At 38.2% G+C, this 20,436-nt stretch overlaps 1 protein-coding gene across 2 annotated transcripts in view; it reads right to left on the bottom strand.

Annotated features, from left to right (window-relative positions):
• Window positions 1–20,436, bottom strand: part of LOC139701016 (phospholipase B1, membrane-associated-like) — a 61,016-nt gene that overhangs the window by 10,962 nt on the left and 29,618 nt on the right. The window contains exons 1-4 of one of the 2 annotated variants that reach the window (XM_071599575.1): window positions 17,023–17,692; window positions 10,151–10,350; window positions 3,574–3,784; window positions 3,007–3,233 (exon numbers count right to left, since the gene is read on the bottom strand). In XM_071599575.1, the coding sequence (XP_071455676.1) occupies window positions 3,007–3,233; window positions 3,574–3,784; window positions 10,151–10,348 (636 nt within the window). In that variant the 5' untranslated portion in view covers window positions 10,349–10,350; window positions 17,023–17,692. Of the gene's footprint in view, window positions 1–3,006; window positions 3,234–3,573; window positions 3,785–10,150; window positions 10,351–17,022; window positions 17,693–20,436 lie in introns of those variants that run through there. The other variant, XM_071599576.1, reaches the window with a different exon arrangement.

Raw genomic sequence — 20,436 nt, 5'->3', positions numbered from 1 at the left:
AGTATGGAGAAAACATTTTATTCCGAGTTTTTGTACAATGTACAATGCATGGCTAGTAAAGTAAATTATAATGACCGAATAGGCGCTCCAGGTGGGGAACATGATCGTCACCCCAAAATAACCTGACTCGATCGATATTGGACACCCATTTCTGCTCCAAATACAAAACAAGAGGGCATTATGTTAATATTTATAGCTGTTTTATATTCATCCGCAGCCATTTATCCGATGATGCCAATTACTTAGCTGTGAGTCTCTCAACTAGTATTTTTGGCGCCTTCATAATCTCTAACGTTTACATATCTTATTATTTACTTGAGAATATCCATTCTGTATATTTCTCTTTAATTCTACTTTGTCCATTTTTTCCTGCTGTGATCGTTTTTAGGTAGTAGCTGTGCCTTGAACGATTTCCAAGAAGTTTTTATCCTCTGCTGGCAGTGTTTTTTAATGAGTTTCTTTGTTCCCTGTGTAGGAATTGTTAATTCGTCATTTTCCGAGTATTTTTTACTGCCATGGTTATCCGGTGCCACATTATCACTGCCTTCTGCCCTTTATTTTCTGCTTCTGATAATGTCTGTACTTTGTTATAGGAGAGCATTTTCCATGCTTGTGATTTAATGGGACGTTCCAGTTCATTTTAATACCTTGCTGGATTTATCGGTTGATGGTGGACTACTATTCTGTTAGAGTTCTTTATTTAGTCAAGCTATTCGCCTCACTGTTTCTTTTTTTGCTCTCCCATCATTAATGATCCTGCTTCCTGGGTGAAAAAGCTGTGTTCGTGTTTTTTTTTGTTTCCGTCGTCTAATTGACTGGATGACCTCACGTTGTTGTCCTATCCTCCCAACCATTATTTTAGCTCTAAGGTTTGTTTGGGGTTCATTACAACTTTGGATGACATTTCTATTTTAATTTTATTTCTCTCTTTTTGCCATGAAGGTCAGCATCTTTGTCAAGAAAAGGTACAATTTTAACTACTTTTGCGTTTGCAAGAGTACTTGATTTCAGTTATTATTCTTAAATTTAATTTATTAGCTATAATACGCAGCTCATTATCCTTGTACACACTTGTTTCTTCAGCATTAAAACCGTCTTTAATTCCTGGCAACTTTATTTAAAGCAAAACTCTGTAATCAACCTTGAATTTAGTTTGATACATTGGTTTCATTAATCATGAGGTTTTCTTGATAAAAGAAATCAGTTTATCTTACACATGCTTGCCCCTAGAGCGCGACATAATGTTATTCATACATCAGCTTAAGGGGGATAGTTCGTTTTCCTGTAAGACCTAGAGTTTTCAGGACTATATACAGGTGAGCAGTCCCCGGAAATAGGATATTTCATTTAATAGCCTAGCTCAAACGACGTGCCAACCACGTCACCCACATTTATTTATACAGCCTCCAAATTAAAATCCTGTGCTCCTATTTTACTAGTATAACCAGCGTTCTATTCCGTTAGTATCTGTTAAATCCTTTATCTAAATTGATGACGGCCTTAATTTTCAACGCTTATTTAACTAGATTAATATTTAAATGCTCCTAGATTCTAAACTGTTATTTTTAGTTGTAGTCTACTGGCTTAGGTCAAGTCTTTGATGAACCTAAGGAATACAAGCTATGGTACTTATAAGCTCTGATTAACATGACCCAATAACTGTAGACCCTAGGTTACAATCATTTTTTATGGTAAACTATATTTAAGAATAATTCGTTGAGTTCTAAAATTTCTAACACATACTTACGGTCGATATTTCTTCAATAATTAGTGACCCTTCCTCCATTCGATCAATTTCGCATTCTAAAATGTTGATTTTTGATATATTTATTGGTGTCCTTTTTAACGTTATAGTATCTACATCATCCATATCCTGTTGTTTCATTCACTTCCAGTGTTAAAAGTTTTTGGATATTACTTTCATATCTTCACTTTTCATCCATTTTCAATATGAATTTAGAACCTATCGTATTCCGAATGACTTTGCTTTTTGTGGGATGGATTTTTTGAAGTGATGTCTCAAAACTATGGGCAACTGAAAGATTTGTCTGTAATAGGATTTGATGCATCCTTTTGGGTATTTTTCTCATCCATCCTTCCCTGAATTTTTCTGATTTACGGTTGTTATTGCGTCTCTTAACACTGTAGACTTCCCATGGATACCTTTTTGTATTGATTTTTGTGTTTTCTTCTTTCTTCTATTAGATACAATACTTCTTAAACTAACGTGAACACCTCCTTAGCTTGAGTAAATCCACACTGGATGCTCGTCGAATATCTGACATCCCGTATTATGCTTCTTCTGAGACAAGAGAAAGATTTATCTTTTTCTAATTCCTTTTTTCTTACCATGACCCGTCTTCAGCTTCTCTCCCCAATATTAGGATCCTTAGTTATCTCCCAGTCGATTTTAATGTTTAATCCCCAAATTACTTTTTTCACTATTTTTAAGAGTACCTAATGATTTCGGGATCCTTGTTATTACTACGGTGTTATCTGTGGAACATCTCAAGTTAATTTCTTCCCCATTAACCTTAAATCCTTCCATATCCATTTTTTCCCCTTAATTTCGTCTTCTAGTGTATGTTGATAAAGCTGCTGAAAAAATACATCTTTGCCCTACTTCTAGTTAGCCAAATAATTTTGCGGCCATGACTATATGGTCTCACCAAAAGAGTTTTAAATAAAAACTTTTATGACACAAGGTGCGAGTATAAAGCAGGTTTTAACATTATGAACGAAAGGTCAGTTGCTGAAAGCGAAAAATGTCAGAGCAACATGTGGAAGCTAGATATTGCCTAGAATTTTGAGAAAGAAATATTACTGGTTATAAAATAAAGACTAGAATTCAAAATAAACTATTCCTCAATCAGTCCCTTCAGATGATGCCCGAAAAAACTTTCGTTTTCACGGGAAGAACTAATTTTCACATGAAATCCGTTCGAACCCGATCTTAGTATGGGCTACTATGAAGGAATGGGTTAGGGTTGAGTTACATATTATTACCTTCCAATGATTCTCCATGTCGATGTTAGGGTCACTGCGCATTCGCTTAACAAGGATCTGAGCCTGATAGAGGAGGTCGTCATCTATCGCACCGGCCACTGCGACATTAAGCCTGGCCGTCTTGGAATATGAATATGCCTTACCGAGGGAATAGCCGGTTAAGCGAGGGTTAAACTCCTTGAGGATATTGGGTAGCGTCAGGTAAGACCGCCATGTATCTTGGCCACCTGAAAAGAGAATGGAAAATTGGCAAATCATTCTTTTTAACACCCTCTTAATTGTTCTCCAGAATGGTTAATTTTACCAAACACTAGTATATGTTCAGTTCCATATGCGCTGCAAAAACTATCTTTTGCAAAAGGGCTACAGATTTTGCAGTCCAAAATGGTAAATTTTATATGCGGGATGTTTGACAAACTGCCTTGTGTACGTTTAATTCCACATTTAAGGACTTCTTCCCCATCATTTTCTTCGGTGTTCTCGTAGCAACCATTGCCATTCGCTAACGTGGCGGCGCGTGGTTCATAGAGTGGAGATGCCTGGATCGTCCAGGGCAGTGATACTCACCAATGGCCCAGGATATCCCGCGATCGTTGAGGAAAAGTTGGGGCAGAGTTGTGGCGAAAGCTCCGTTCCCGGCGGTTAAAGAGTCTCCCATGGCTGCCACCACGTCGATGTCCCCGGGCATCAGTCGGTGGACGCTCTTGGGGGGAGTCTTGGATCGATATCCTTTGGTGTCACACATGAACTTCTCCGCTATGGGCATCTGTTGTTGACCCTGTGTATTTAAAAAGAATCTGAATGATAATCCTGGCGAAAGATATTTTGTAAACCATCCAAATATTTCAGGAGTCACCAAAAACCATCTGAAATTTCCCAAAGAATAGTTTTTCTTTAAAATCGCTGTGTAAGAAATTAGGCCGAATTATTTTTATTATCTGGATTTGATTTTGATCATATTGAAAATTATTACGCATAATGACTTTTCAACCCAATTTTACGTCTGTTTTTGCTTAAAAATCTTCTAGCAGGTATTATTTCTTAGTACAGATACCTAGAGAGAGTGCTGTCTCAGTTCTAGACGCTAATGGTAGAGTAAAAAAGATTATCGAATAGGCCTCTTTCTAAAGTTGACGACGAAGTTTTGCGACCTATTCACATGAATATTGTAAGGAGTGTAATCTAAGAGCAAATGTCAGTGTAAGAAGAATTGATATCGAAATATTCGCGATCGTAAGTAACCATTTGCAGGGAACATTGCGTGAATGACTTGAACACGGGAAAACTTCGCTGCCAAACCTTTTCCATTGTCAAGTGGTTGCTCCCTTGTCAAAGAATCTCATTGTATTGAACCATGTTACTTTATAACTAACAGCGTTTCTGTAATGGATTCCTATGATCCTGTTCTTAACACATCCTTTCCTGTTGATTGATTGTATGACTGATTTTTTGATGCACATTTTTACCAATTTTATTTAGAGATTTGCATACTTTCCAACACTGGCGACGATTTGAAAATCATACCATGTAACCAATTAGCTAAGATATCCCGTTGAAACTTTCCTAGATGGCAGCTCAGGCTTCTGCAGATTATTGATTGTAAAGAGATTGGAGTACAGTGTGACGTGCTGTCGGTTTCACCAAGTGGGATACAGTGTCGTGCCAAATATTGGTCGAATTAATTCGGGAAAGAATGTATTGAAGATGAAAGTACAAATTACTAAAATTCTTCAAAATAGCACCCTTGTGAATCGACGAATCGATTCCAGTACATCTGCCGGTCGTGGTACGCTTCCTGAAAGTAGTCGAAGGGAACCTCTTTCGGGCACCTGATAACGGCCTCTTTAGCGTTATCCAGCGTTCCAAAATCGTTGCCTTTTAAGCTCCTTTTTATTCTTGGGAACAAAGTAATTCCAACCGGCCATAGAAATTCACAGATATCATAAAGAAATATATCTTTTTACTCATGCAGTCGGTGTTCATCCTAGACCTTTCTTTAGTGGTAAAACTGCAATAATATCAAGAAAGAATATATGTCAATAAAATAACAAGACGCTTAATTATCCTTGCGGAAAGAAAATAAAATTAGTTGGCTTCAAGGAGTAAAGAATTTCTTGGAAAGAACATAAAAATATATGAGTCAACAAACAAAAGACTTTCATAGGTAAAAGATAAGTGTTGAAACTGGAGGGATTCCAATGGTTAATAAATAGAAAGCATGCGGTAAATTTGTCCCAAGAAATAAAATAGAGGCAACGGAAAGATCAATGGTAGACATGGAAGAGATAACCCTATCATAGTCAATAGGAAAATAAAAAACAGTTCAGGTTAATGGGCATTTTGAGATGAAACTGAACTACTATGACGGTGCTTGTTATAACAAACAAGGTCAATTGGAATGGTTTCGAGGCCGTATCTTTGGGTAATTTTATGCAAGACAACCAATAAATCCCGCAAACGAATTTCGCAAATGTTTCTAGCTCGAGAATACTCATGCATCAAATTTTGACAAGATGTGATTTCAGTGTGCAGTGGCCTTGATTGAAATTGTGATTATCATAACCTTGACAAAAATCATGAGCAATCATATTTAATTCTGAATTTTAAACGTGTTCATTTCTCAACGCTTTTCATCTCATATTCTTACGCAATTTGGCAAAGATCCATTGAGAAACAGTCCGCGTCGCATTTCAATTAAATCTGCAGTTTGCCGCTGTGTTCATCGTTAATAAAACGTCGTAATTTCCCTGTAATATTCGTCGGGAACTGTCATGTGATGGATATTCGCATTGAGGCCGAAGTGTTCACTTAGTTGTCTTTTGTTTCATCATCAGACAATCAATGGTTGTTACTTTCAACCTATTTACACTTCCGCAAACGTTATTTCCGATGCACTAAGAGTAGCAATAATGAAATGTAGAGTGGAGTGTTGTTGAGTGAGTTAAGTTCATAGAATTTTCATTAAAGTTTTCCCTATGCTGTTCTATTAAAACTTTCATCATTCATTCCCAACCATTTTTGCAAAAAGAAAGTTTCCTTTCTCTATCTACCTGCGTCTTACTCTGAGAGCTCCATGACAGAAATGTGAGTTAGGTGGTTTTATGTAACCCGTCATGAAGGTAATTATTGACCAGCATGTGTTTCACCAGGAGAGGGCGTGAGTAATGGTAACGCCTAACGAGTCTGCACTTTCTATTTCAATATTCCTGATGTAGAAGACGTTCTATAGGGAACTGATCTTATTGAAAAAAGTCCATCACTACCCATTTTTTTATGTTTAGTTCTCGTTGCTTAGTGTCGCACCAATTTGGTACAGCGGTAAGGTCATCCGCAAAATCTAAATAAAGAAAAGATAGTAACAATTTTCCACTAGATAAGTTTAATAGCACGACCCTGTTTCGATGTATTACATCATCTTCAGGTCCTACTAAAGCTACTTTATCCTCAGGATTACGGATATCTATGTAAGTCACGTTATCGTCGGAAAATGAACTTATCTTATTATTAACCTCGTACTTAATGTAATTAATTGAAAACATGAAACGTTAAACTCGAACGATTTAATGTCGCTCCTGTAGTCTTCATGTTCCCGATATCTCTCCACGAGGGCCCTACAATAACTGAACAACACTCTGTTCATTCATAATCATTCCTTACTCAACGGGAAAATGTTCTTTATATCCTGTTTAATTTCATTATTTAGCCCTTTTTCGAAGGGTCCTTACTTGGCGCGTATCCAAGATTGGGCCAACTGGAAATGACACCTCTCCTCAACTCTTATTTGAGAATATTTCTTCACGATTAGCTTGATGAACCCTAGTTTCCTGAATATTATTCCACGGATGTTCCCTAACGTGTTTTTCCCGTTTTATTTCAAATGAGAAGGTGATTTTTAGGTATTTTGTGTGTTTGATTTCTTCATTTTCATTAATGGCAATAGGTTAAAACGTTAGGGGCACCAAAGTGCTCGAAATATCAAAGCAATAAAATATCGGTAGTCCAAAACATGCCATTTTCACTTTCATGTCATCACTATTTCGAGAGAAAATAGTTGTAGCGACATTGGTAAGGAAGTCATGATAACGCTAGACAACATGGACTATTATCAAGAGGTATAAAGCTGAATGGAAGTGTACGAAATATGCTTTGAGAAGGATGAAGGAGGTAGAAAGAAGAAAAATACATTTTTTCTAATTGATAAGTCAAATAACTGCAATTTTTCACTGATTGGATATATTTAACACTAGGCTTAGATGTACTGTGTCATCTTCAGGCTATAATAACCTGAATACCTTTGCTGTTAATCAAAACCTGATCAAAATAAATCTTTCAACTAGTGAAAAATTGCGATTATTTCGATAAGAAAATAGGTAGGATCGTGACTGCGGGTGTAGATGTGTCTCTTTAGCTCATACACTAATAAAGAGTGATTAAATTAATGCAACACCCATTTATGCGTTGTTCATTTCCAGATATGGTGTGAAAATAGTTTCATAGCCCTCTTGGAGGTTCTTATCAAGTTTTAAAATGTGCTCTAAAATTTATTTTTGATTTGTTCTGGGACGCCGATTTCTACAACTGGGCTATTTCCACTGTTTTCCCCCAAAATTAAACGATATAAATTTTTAAAATGCAAGTAGTTTATGATGTATAAACGCTATTTTGTAGCTTATCTTTTGGTGCATGATATGTATTTCGTGAGAACGACATGGATTTTGACACAATTAATTCATAATTCTTTTGGTTCACGTAAGTCTTCCACTGCCATGAGAGCATGTATAAAATATATGATTTTTTACTGTAACTTATCATGACTCTATTTTAATATCCTAATTTGATGTGGTGGACTTAGCGAAACAAAAAGAGGAAGTTTTATAAAAATAACACATGTTTGACGTCTCGATGCAACCTCTTTGCATATATTCCAATTCCGTCAAAACATGGTCGAAATTGCGCACTTCGCTAACGCGGCTAGCTTTTTACTGAGAGGGAAAGAGTTTTGCATGTGTATTTAGGATAATAGCATTGGAGTTAAGCTAGAAATATGAGGAAAACAATGTTAAAAGACATGACGATAGTATGCAAGGTAAGCAAGACACGAGCAGGAAGAGTGCAGTGTATCACCTGCGCAATAAGAATAATTGATTCTCCCGCAGATATTTCGTTGCAATAAAACTTTCATCCCATCAACATCGGCCGTTCATTAGTAGGACACTGGGATAATGTGATTGGAATTCTCTATCCATTTATTGGTTATAAAAGTACCTACTGCACCAGAATGATTTAATAACGGCAAATTCCGCTGCTAACCATGTGCGACTTTTTCCCTAGATTCCACGTCCACCAGATGTTCTATTAGGGACTTAAACCTCAGACAATATTACGTCCCGCCGCTGGATACCTAGCTGCCCATTAACATGCCTAGGTCACTGCGGTGCTTTAGAACACTGTGGCACAGAGAGTATGCAAGACAACAGGTTTAACTTTTTCTCTGATCCAAAAATGAGAACTATAATTTCTTTGACGCGTGGAACCAGTCTCGAAGTGGTCCACAGGAGTTCAGGAACGCATATGATGTTGCCCTCGCAGAGTTGCAACCTTCGAAATTTATGAATCAGGTTTTCATGGGTGTCGTCCTTGGGAAATTGCAGTTATTAAACTTGGATTGGCTCATGTATTTGGAATGCTAATGATTCTACTTCGGTTACGTTGCAGTTTTGGCGTTTCGAAATTCTAGTCCTCGCTCTAGTGACTTTATAATTAAAGGATCCATGTAAAATTATCGCATCACACACGTGTGACACGAGAGTAAACATTTGGTTTCGTCATGGCCATTTTACGGAAGTTAACATTTTCGCCTTTCCTTTCACCCTATGGTGTGTCTGGAATAAAATATAGAAGACGAAAGAGTTGGGGATCGAGATGGTGCGGGGGCTAACGTACTGGCTTCCCACCCAAAAGGCGCGGGTTCAAATCCCGGCGGTGTTGAATATTTTTCAGAGGTATCTCGTTCCATACTTGAGGTGCTTTGTGGAGGGTACTTTGGGTGAGTACACCGCCTGTCGGATGGGACATTAAACTGCGGACCCCTTGGCGCCCCTCGTAAAGAGTAGGCTAATGCCGACGCCGGGTTTCTCTCCACCCTTAATCCTTTCCTGTCCATCCCCTATGGGGCAAATGACCTCAGTTGTCGGTCGCCTCCCCTAAAAACTACTATCACGGAAGAGTTGCAAGATTGGGGAAACGAATAATTCAAAATGAAATCGGAAGGTATTCTTAAGCCTGGTTTGGCACTTAAAAGGTAATTCTGAGTTCCAATTTTATGTCTTAACGTCCCGCCTTATGTCTTCAAATAATCACTCGTTTAGTTCACTACGTTGGAAAAAATGCAAATTTTTTTAAACCTTGAGGAAACATTGGTGACATGAATCGTGATTCCAAAATGAGCCTCATCCCCCTTCTTATTTTATCAGAGAAATTTTGAGGAGCATAGGTTCATTCAAAAAACTCTACCCTAGTATTAATTTTTCGTGCGCAAACTTTTTTTTTCTCGGGACTCGTGTATACATCCATATTTTTGGATGCTTCGGAATACAGTCTTGGTTCTGAAAACGTTTTTATTATTGCTCTCCCGTATCAGTTGATTTCACTAGCCTCCATCTTTATTGAAAGAAAAGATATCAATGTGAGCTGCAGTTCACAAATCTTCGGATTTAAATACTAAGGCTAATGCATGTAATATGGAAAGGAACAACGTATTTGTCCGCAGATTATCTGCTTGAGCGACGCGTTAAACCGTGATACGATGCACCTGCGGCATCATCTGGTATAAAAAATGGTTTCTTTTGGTACCTGACGATGCCGTGTCACGGTGAAGCGCGTCGCGTCGTTCCGATACGACTCCGTGGAAAAGTACATTGTTCCTTCCTCCATTATGGACACTTACAACTTCCACGAACTGAAGCCTGAAACCGAAAGTGTACTCATGTTAATAGCCGAGAACAGCCCAAAGTTGCAAAAACTCAACGCTCTAGATGCTCTGCTGTTCGTGCGAGGAAGTCATTTCCCGAATGGTAAAGCGTTGAGTGTTGCCATAAAAGGATCCTTCCGTTGGGTGACTTTCGGGAGGATAATTTAATCTTACCATTGCCGATCGTGTGCTCCGCTCTCTGCTTCCGAGGGCGCCGGCAATCATTCTCGCCAAGGAGTCGACCGCCAGAACGGATTCTCCGACCAAATACGTGAGCAGGCTGGAATCCCGGTGTCTCGACTGCGGGTCCGCGACAGTGCAGAACATCAACAGGCACCACGCGATCGTCAAACACCTCTTCAACCCGGCCATGGCTACACCAGTCACATGGAAATGGATGAAGGCACAACTTAAAACACACTGTAAACATGTTCCGTACAATATTGGGCATATAAAATTTACAGAGATTCGCGGACATGAAGACTGAAGAAGATGGCATTTTCTCAGTATTATTTAAAATTCCAATTCATGACAAAATAAAACGAAAATATTTTAAAATTTATTTGGAGTTTTTAGTGTCATTTAATGATAATTAATCATAAGTGACTTAACTCGTATTGCTTATTTAAATATTTTATCCGACCATAATTGGCACATTATTTGTTTTGTCGGTAATGTTTTTACAGGATCTTTGAACAGTGCATTACAAAAGGCCGTGTATAAGAGGGTAATGGCACTTTCACTATCTGTATACATTCCAAGAAACTGCGGGAGATGCCGCGACAGTGACCTTTTGACGAGGTGGTCCGCTAATATGCATTGCAGTGCAAAAGTATAAAAATCATTCGCCCTGACCAAGGTGAATGATTTTGATACTCTAACATTGTTGTATTGTAATCATTTATACATTTTTGTTTTTAATGATTACGTTACATTTATCCACTAAATGCTGTAAATTCATTCGTCGATTGTCGCTTCGACTGAAAGTGATTATTGCGAAGCGAAAAGGATTTCTTAGCCAAATAATCGCAGTTATCAACCGGAAAGTCAATTTGATAGATGAGGATATAGGTCACCTAGTACAAGGCCTAACGGCGTGGGCAATTCTCACATTAGGTCAGAAGGGGGACAGTTATTTTCCCTGTACTGCCTATGGTTTCCTAGGATGATCTAGCATCTGAAAAATTACGCATTTGGGTGAGGCTAGGAGTGCCCAGGAATAGAACCCGGGTCCTCCGGGCAATAATCCAATGCTCTACCCACTGTACCACCACTTCACACCATACGCCGTATACGTATGATTGTATGATCTTATTCAAATGCACCTGCTTATTAAATATGGAATTCTCTTGTTGCATACGCTGTTGAAACTAAAACAGACAACTGATGAAATAAAATTAAACATTTAACTGCTTTCAAATTGCTCCTACTCCAATTCTACCTTCTTGCACTTCAAGCTGGAAAAGAAACAATTGAAAGTTTACTGTATTATTTATGTACGAAAATTAAATAAGAAAAATAAGCAAAATAACTGGTTTAAGATAATTCTTTCGAGTATGCATAGCTATATTGAAGAAAATGTCAACAGGGAAGACATGATGTAAAGTATAAATCATTCTTTGCAATCGAAAAATGTCAAAACGAGGAGAATCGTTAGAACTCGATCTTTGCATACGTTTTCAAAGGAAGGATTGAATTTAAATATAACTGGTGCCCAATTTTATGCCTTAATGCGTATGTGAATTATTTAACTCGGTTTTAATAATTTGAGGGCTGTTCCCAATGAATCATGGATCCAGTTGATAATATTAATTTATTCACAGAAGCAGCGTATCATTTTAGGGAATATAATTTAAAAGGTGACAGTAAGAAATTGGCCTAAGCAGGTGATAATTTTTCCACCCATCCCTTATCTTACGTATCTATGAATGAGAAATGCAGTATTTTATTTTTCACAGCTCTACAGGAAGGCAAAGGTAAAGCTTAAATAGCGCAATTGGATCAGAGGCATAAAGTTTTTCTTTGAATAAAAATTTTAAGCAATCAGAATGTGCCTCTAAACAATCATTGATAATAATTTAATCCCATAAAAGTAGTTAATTTAAACAGCTTTATGCGCGAAGGATCTCAGTTTTTCCCGGCGTATTGTATTCAGGAAGTTCTCTCGGGTTTCCCACCGGGTCAGCGTGGTGTGCACCGACGTTTCGACGGCTAACTCTGCCTTCGTCTTCACTTCACCCTGAAGACGATGGCAGAGTTAGCCGTCGAAACGTCGGTGCACACCACGCTGACCCGGTGGGAAACCCGAGAGAACTTCCTGAAAGCTTTATGCGCGGCTATCTAAGCTATTTCTTTGTTACGATGTTAATTTCAAAGTAGAAAGTATGATAATTATAATTCATCTCTTTTCATAGCATCTCTTCATCCTTCTTCACAGTTCCAAACTCATTTCTTCACATACTGTACTTTTTAGGCAATCTGAGTATTATGTCCCACTTTATGGTTTGGTATGGTCCATTCTGTTCTGTTGAGTATCCTAGTGTACATTGTCTTCAGGAACCCAACCAAAGAGTTGTGGTTGGGAACGTTGGAACACAGGCCGTTTAGGTAACGGTAGAGATTCCTTTCGCGTGTTGATGAAACTTGAGGATAATAGTAAAAATATTTAAAATGGGTGAATGGCATGTAAACTATGTATAAAACAGTTAACTGAAGAATTAAATTGAAATTAGAATGTGTCAGTGCAAGGCGTAGAACTAGACAGAAAATCATCGTTCGTTCATGAGATAGAAACTTTTCCTTTTTAATTCCTCATTATATTTGGAAAAAATTGTTGAGCCGTATTTTCAATGGTAGTCTTAGTTTACCGTTTTCATACTTCACCCAGTAGATGTTATCGGAACTTTTCCGAATAAATTCTTTGCTATCTAAAATATAACAATCTGATTCATATTTATTTTGGGAACTTGAATATTGGCCAAATTCGTAGCTCCTGACCAAAATCAAGTCATTTGCAGAATAAATCGTATGGCCTCGCAACATTACGAGGAATGTAATCCCTCTGATGGAATTCTCATGTATTAAATCAAATGCTGATTGGATGTCCTTGTGGTAAGGTGACCAGAATGAATGTTTTTTTCCCTACAAATCAACGGCCATTCATCAGTATGACACCTAAATTGTTGTTATTTTTTAAGGATACTTAATTGATCTAATCAAATCAGATCATTTTTCATATACTTTTAAAACAAAGAGGAATAAAACATCCATTCATGATATTCTTTGTTCATCAAATCAGTTATATATATACGGATGAACAAGTGTTGGTTAGCCAGACAGCCAAGAGGCTATAGCTTTTGCCTTTCGCATTGAAGAATCAGTAGGACATATATGAGATGAGAATTAATCATAGAAATGCAAAGGTAAAGAGATTTGAAAAAATAGGAAAGCTAAGGTGAATATTAAATTTGGGGGCCATGGACTAGAACAGATAAAATAGTTCACTTATTTGGGAAGTGTCTTGGATGAGGGTAATCAAGGTGGTGGGGACATTCAAAGGAGCATTTTATTACGCAAAGAAGAATTGACAGAGAGGTGGGAGTTAATGATGGGCACATTACGTAAACATATAAGGGACTTCAATATGAAGCCTAGTTTTCCGTGGTTCAGAAACGTGGTCGTTGAGGTTAAAAGAATAATTTATTTCAAAGATCTTTGAGATGTGTGTATGAAGAAGAATGGGGACTGAAATGAAAGCAAACGATGAAGTTTTGGGCATAGATAGATAAGAGATGAAAGAAGAAGGCACGGAAGAAATTCAAAAGAGGTAGAACAAGTGGCTGGGGGAGAATATGAAACAATATGATGCTAAAGACTGTAACAGAGGAGAAAATGTTGGGAAAGTGAGGCAAATGAAGGAAAAGAATGGGATTTTGGATGGAATTAAGGGAGGTAGAAAGTATATATAGCTGAAGTATGAAATACTGTAATATGTAGTATGGGGTCTGCGGATTTTTTGAAATGATAGTAGGCGGGGCTTAGGAGTGGGTAATGTTTAGTGTCATGTACCATTAAAAACCTGCGCTAAAGTGGTAGACGTACTACTAATAGTTAAATAATTCCAAAATGCGCCGGTCTCCTCTTCGACTCGAGTGACAACTGTTTTCAGAATTTGTACTTCGTCACTGTAGGCACCTATGGGTTTGTCCTCCAGTGCATATACCTATCTGTCCTTAAATTGTCTCCGTCCACTCTTCCTCTTAATGCACCCTCGGATAATGCGAGGCCAGTGAGATGCTGAATCACAATGGGTCCTTCGTCTCGCGGAAGCGGTGAAGTCAGAGGTTTTTAGGCGTCACCCCGTTGTTAACGAAATGAAATGTCATAAATCTCCTTCGTTGATGTGAGTTTTGTGGGAGGTCACAAGAGTAAAGATAATGATAGGGGATGGAAGTGGGAGAGGGAAATGCTGTAACGAAAATGTCTTCCCGAAACGCCCCCTTTTGTGTTGGTAACTGGTTTAGTCGGAAGTGCACGATAGTTTATTTTGCCGGGTGCCCTTCTTTGTCTTGATGGAATGAAATTCAGCTCACATGTTGAATCTATGGACTTGGTGAATGAAAGAACAATGAAGAGTGCTCCATAGGCCAGAGTGAAAGCGGTGCCGTCTGCGTGGGTCAGAAAAGTCGATTCAAAAATTTATAAATCGTCCGTTGATTATTTGTCAATGAATCATTATTTGAGGGCCCTATCGCCAAGTTAATTATTTAGAATAATGGTGCAATAAATAAAAACCTTAAAAGTGATAAGGAAAAGAAACGATCACATTTGTAAATAGATGTATGAAATATAGAAAAAGTAGTCAATAGCTGAATGTGCATAAAGATCATGGAGAATCTCTTGGCCGTGAGTAGAAAACTATGCGATCAGGATTACATGAATGTTAATATCATGAGAACTACTGCTTTGACCTTTGCCTTTGGGGAAATCTTCTTTCGCTACCGGTTATGTATTCCTGTTATTTAATAGTTTCGCTGTAATTTATATATAACATGAATTTCCGTTGCATAAAAATATTTTTCAGAAAATAGCTTTATATATTGATTCTCTCTACAAAAAAATCATGGCGAGAGAATTTGTTTAACCACTTACATGAAGACTTTAATATTTTTTTATCATTTTTTTTGCTATTCATTTTTCTTTATCACTGGTCACAAAAGGTTTTTCATCAACAGCTCACTTTGTAGAGGGTAATTACCCGCCTAATTTCAAGACCCCTATCTAAAAATGTGAATGTCTAACACTAAAAGGAAATAATTAACAAATGTATTGTGAATTGTTCCACAAGTTTTTGGTACTTATTTTAATTCATTTCCCTAAAATTAGGTGTTTTTATTTCCGCCTGCGAAATGTTCTGGAATAAGTTTGCTTTGACATACTTGCGTAACTATAGAGTTTTTAGACCATTTATTCATAGGTTAAACAATCGAAATTACAAATCTTTTCACCTCCTGAAGTTGTCATATCTTTGAGAAATATACATTTTAACTCCAATGATAAAGTTTAAATGTGAATCCAGCTCCAACTTCATTTATCTTTGCCAAAAAATCTGAACTATCTAATCCATCAAACTTACAAGACTGAACCCTCTGTAGGAGCTATATGAGGTTGACAGTAATCATTTATCCATCGAAAGATTGTTAAAACACAGGAAACAAGAATAATTCCTCCCGAAATGTAATAGGTACATAATACACGTACTGATGAGTGACCGTTCAAAAGCTACCTTTAATAGGTAAATAACCTTTGAAGGATAACTATGGTACTTTTTTTTAACTGCTTGCTAAGTTTTCTTGAAAGCTATTAAATGCAATAGACAATTCATTTGCGAAAGGTATATGTTTTCGATATTTTAATTACAGCGAGATAACTAGAAATTAATCATGAATCTGTTTAAAAACCAAACTCAAAAGCAGTACTTTCAGAGAGTGGGATATTGTCACCAAATTAAAATAAACTTTTTTCGTATACACGAATGAATTTAACAAAAAAAATTATAAATAGTGGCACTAGTTAAGGCATCATCATTGTATTTCAAGTTAGGCATCGCCATTGTGCCTGATGGCACACTAACAGGCAAAACTATTTTTTCTATGCTTTTATTTAATTAACGGGTGGATACTAACAAAGTAAATTTTAATTGCGCGAGTAATTTCCTCGTTAGACTATTCCTCCCGTTGAATTTCAACTAGTTATAATGTTTGCAATAGAAATATTTTCAAGTATATTGCGAGCCTATGTTATATATGGCGTCATTTCAGATACTAATGGGGAAAATTCCGGAATGTGAAAAATAATGTTTACTGGATTATTAGCCTGATTTAGGGTAGGTTATCGATCGACGCTATCACGACATTCTTCAGTAATCCAAAACCTAATATTCACACACACACATATATATACATACATATATATATATATATATATATATATATATATATATATATATATATATATATATATATATGCTGAAAAGAGCAGGTGACAGTAGATATCATTGTCTTCCTCTCCAGCGCAGCACTGTCCATTCCCACTCTCCATTCGCGATCCGTCCCTGTGCAGTTTGAGATATGCCATGCTATTTATTGGATAGAAGCATAAACTTCCTCGTCACGAAAGTTGAATAAAATGAACGTAACGTCTCCAGGATAGGAACTAGCCTAGGCACCTTCTCATTATCTTTCTCTGAAGTCGATGACTAGTAGGCCTGTGGATACTCCTAATTAACGTAATTGCCATGGGTTGGTGATGGTTTTGGAAAAAGGTGCATATTAAAACATGCTGATTTTAAATCCTCTGCCAATCCTACCTTAAATAATCAACAAAAGAATATTTTTACCTGCGGCATTCAATGAAGCTGGAATGAGTGCCTCGAAACGAAATAAAATAACTGTAGTCACGACGCCACGACTTAAGATTGCCATGACACTTGCCTTAGGCAATAAAGTTTTCCTGATTTTTTCCTCTTAAGTGTAGGTAATGCTTACCAAAATCGGCAGATGGAAGTGGTTGATCATGGCAGATGATTCCACGTTTTATTCGACAGCATCACAACATTCTACAACACACGCTTTCACCTTGAAATGGAATTTTCTTAGGAAAATATCACACGGCAATCCCACCAGCTTCTGTGCATGTAGTTTTCGCTTCTCACACAAACATGCGATCTCTATTCATCACCAAATTGTATCTCGAGCACACATTTCTTCCTGTACAACCAATATTGGAACTTCATTTTGTCCGCTGTATCAGGTTTTAAGCAGACCTTGGCCTCAGCACTCCTCGTCCTGCCCCGATGCATTAGTTAGCCCATGTTGAGAGAATACATCAGGCCAATTGGATCCACCTGTCATTCTATATAAATGAAGTGTCTGCTGATCTAATTTTCGGCGGGGCTATAATAACCGCTAAATCTTCCTCCAAGGCCGTGCGTGCTGTACGACAGACTCTCGCGCATAGGCGCAGTCTGCAGCCCGGCATGCCCAGCTCAACCTTCTTCCTCCGAGTGTCGTGCTCTCAGTGGGAGCTTCTTCCGCCCCGCCGGTCCCTCGTGCTGATTTCACGACTCACCGATCTTCATCTGTCACCTCCAATCCGCTTTCTTCCCCTCCGGTTGTGCAACCCCTCGATTCCGCTATACTTGTACGAGCGAAGTGTCCCCCTCGACCGAGCGAGCGGTACCACTGGACGGCCGATGAGCCGCATCGGCCGCCCCTTGAATGACGCGTCGCGCGCGCTTAAAGGGAATGGTGTTACGATCACCGTGACGCGACGTGACGGGCGGAGAGACGAGGGGCTAAGTCAGTGACGGATTAACCCAGGACCATGAAGTAGTCATCGACGTCATAGTTACCCTGCAGGCCAACAGAAGGGGCGCGTGATATGCATGTATAAATGTATGCACACTCACATATATACCACTCGTTGGTGTGAACTTCAAATTCCGATATCTATATTAATTTTCCGTATATCGCTTCCATTTTTATATGCTGCTAAACGATACCGATAGTGTCTGCTTTCATCATCCGAATGCTTAGTACTCTTTATTCGTTTTCGAGTGAAAAATTATTCATATTTGCCAAATTGTGTACTTCATGGCCTTCAGCCGTATCGCCAGAACAGCGTTATCAGAGATATATGACAGCAGCGAACGCCGTTTTACTAGGTGCATAGTAATAAAAAAAGTGAAAAAACATCATTTTGGCCTCTTTAATGCTCAAGGGTTCTTTTTTGTTATTCTTAGTCGTTTTGGAGTATTAATACTTAAAAAAGCTTTATTTATCCTTAAACCTCTCTCTTTCTCTGATATTAGTGATACCATGCTCTAAATTAACAATCCAGCACTCTCCTATTAACTAAACATGGTATTTAGGTTTCTACTACGTAAAAGAGCTTAGTGTCCAGTTTTACATGGATGAGTAATCCATGCAGTAATCCATGAGAGATAGGTCAAAGGGTTGGCCCCAGATGAAAGGTAGTTAGCGCACCGTCTGTTCCTCAGTGAGGTTGCTGCAAATGGGTCTGACCCAAGTGGGGCGGCCATTTCAGTAATGGCATCCCACTTTAATCTCTATTGAGGATTGTAGCGGGAAACCAACTAAATTACGTGCTTCTCCCAAGAATAACATGATGAACACTATAGAGTGAACGAGTCCTGGCTGCTAAGGAACTCGACTCAATCGGTCGTGGGCTGTGCCCGGCAGCGGGGGAGGCAAATCTTCCGTGTTCTTCATCTCACTCAAGCCTTGCGAAGCGAAAGAGAGATCAGGAGCACTGAAGACACGCTAGAAAACTCAGTAAGTTAGAATAGGAACTCGGAATGTTTTATGGTGTTGAGCAAAAAAAAATTAGAAAAACCTAGCGAGAGATGAAGAGAGGAAATAGATGTTTTAGGGCTGTTGGAGGTACGATGTAAGAGTAGCGGGGATAACCGTATAGTTATAGAGAATTATACAGGGGATCATTAGAGATCCAGCGAGTTGTGGCAAAAATAATGAATAAAAAAGTAGGAAGAAGTGAAGTGAACAGAAATCATTGGCGTTGTAGAATTTCATTAGCAGAGGTGAAAAGGTGAACCAACGAAATTGGCCATTGTTTAGGCTTACGTGCCCGCAAGCAATCTTAAGAAGGAAGATATAGATATGATTTACAATGAATTATCTAAAATAATTTCAGGTGTTCCTGGAAGGAAAGATTTGATAGTGATGGGGGAGGGAAATGCGTTGCCGGGTGAAGGTAGGAATGTGAGTGAGGTGGGGAACTACGGTTAAGGTACTAGGAATGCCCGCAAAGATAAAGTAGATAAATTGAGTTCTTTAGAGTTAATGGTTTCTTCATTACAAGCGTTATGTTTACACACCATAGTAGACGATGGTATGTATGGAAAATGCCTGAAGATCCAGACATATCAGGTAGACTGTATTTTTAATTAGGTAAGGTTTTAGTAACAGATTAATCAATTCGCACAGCGTCCCGAAGGATGATGCAGTTTCACTTTATAATTTGGTGCTGATGAAGTGTAGCGTCAGATTCAAGTAGATAAAACAAGGAAGAAGAAAAAGGAAATGAAATGTGGAAGCATTTATAAGAAAATAATGAAAAACCCGGAGACAGTTGGAAAATTGATGAGTAAAGACAAATAGATGGGAAAAGTAGAATAAGAATGGGAACATCTCTAAAAAGAGGCATCAAAAACCTCAAGCGAAACTACAGAAATAGTAAATCGGAAAATGGTACGGAACCATGGATGGATACGTGCACATATGATATAATGAAAAATATAGTGGAGAGAAAGAAATGGAAGAATGCATACCCGGAACGAGGAAAAAGAAAATACAATGAGTTGAGTAATATACTGCATTTGGAAACAAATACGGTGAAAAAGACACGGTGGAAGACGAAGGGCGAAGATATTAAGGGCTTACAGTAGACGACCGATATGGATGTGCTGTGCAGGAAGCCGGGAAGCTTTATCAGGAAGTAAAAAAGAAAACTCGCACCCACCAAATATAAAGCTGGAAAATAATGGATTGGCCTGGGAGAGACTCAGGAGAGATGGAAAGGGTACACATAGGATCTACTATATATGCGTAGGTCATCAGACTATTTGGTTTAGATATAGAATAAAAATATATTTACGAGTATAGTTTATGTCTGGAAACCTGGATTGCGATGGAGAAATGTCATCAAGGGAATTGAAATCAAATAAGACCCTGGGGATAGATAACATCTCGACTGAACTATCGAAGAGTCTAAGCAAATATATGAGTTCTAATGGCTTGGTGCGAAGCATGCACCCGGGAGGAATATGGCCGGAAGATTGAAATGCAGCCGTATGATAAGAAAACGGCACGATTGATTTCGTACTCAGTTAAGGCGGTTCTCAGGAGCTTCAATAAAAG

Source organism: Hetaerina americana, unplaced genomic scaffold, assembly GCF_022747635.1.
Source record: "Hetaerina americana unplaced genomic scaffold, ioHetAmer1.1.p SCAF_11, whole genome shotgun sequence".
Taxonomy (NCBI): Eukaryota; Metazoa; Arthropoda; class Insecta; order Odonata; family Calopterygidae; genus Hetaerina; species Hetaerina americana.
Note: the sequence above shows the minus strand (reverse complement) of the source record. Positions and strands in the feature narration are given on the sequence as shown.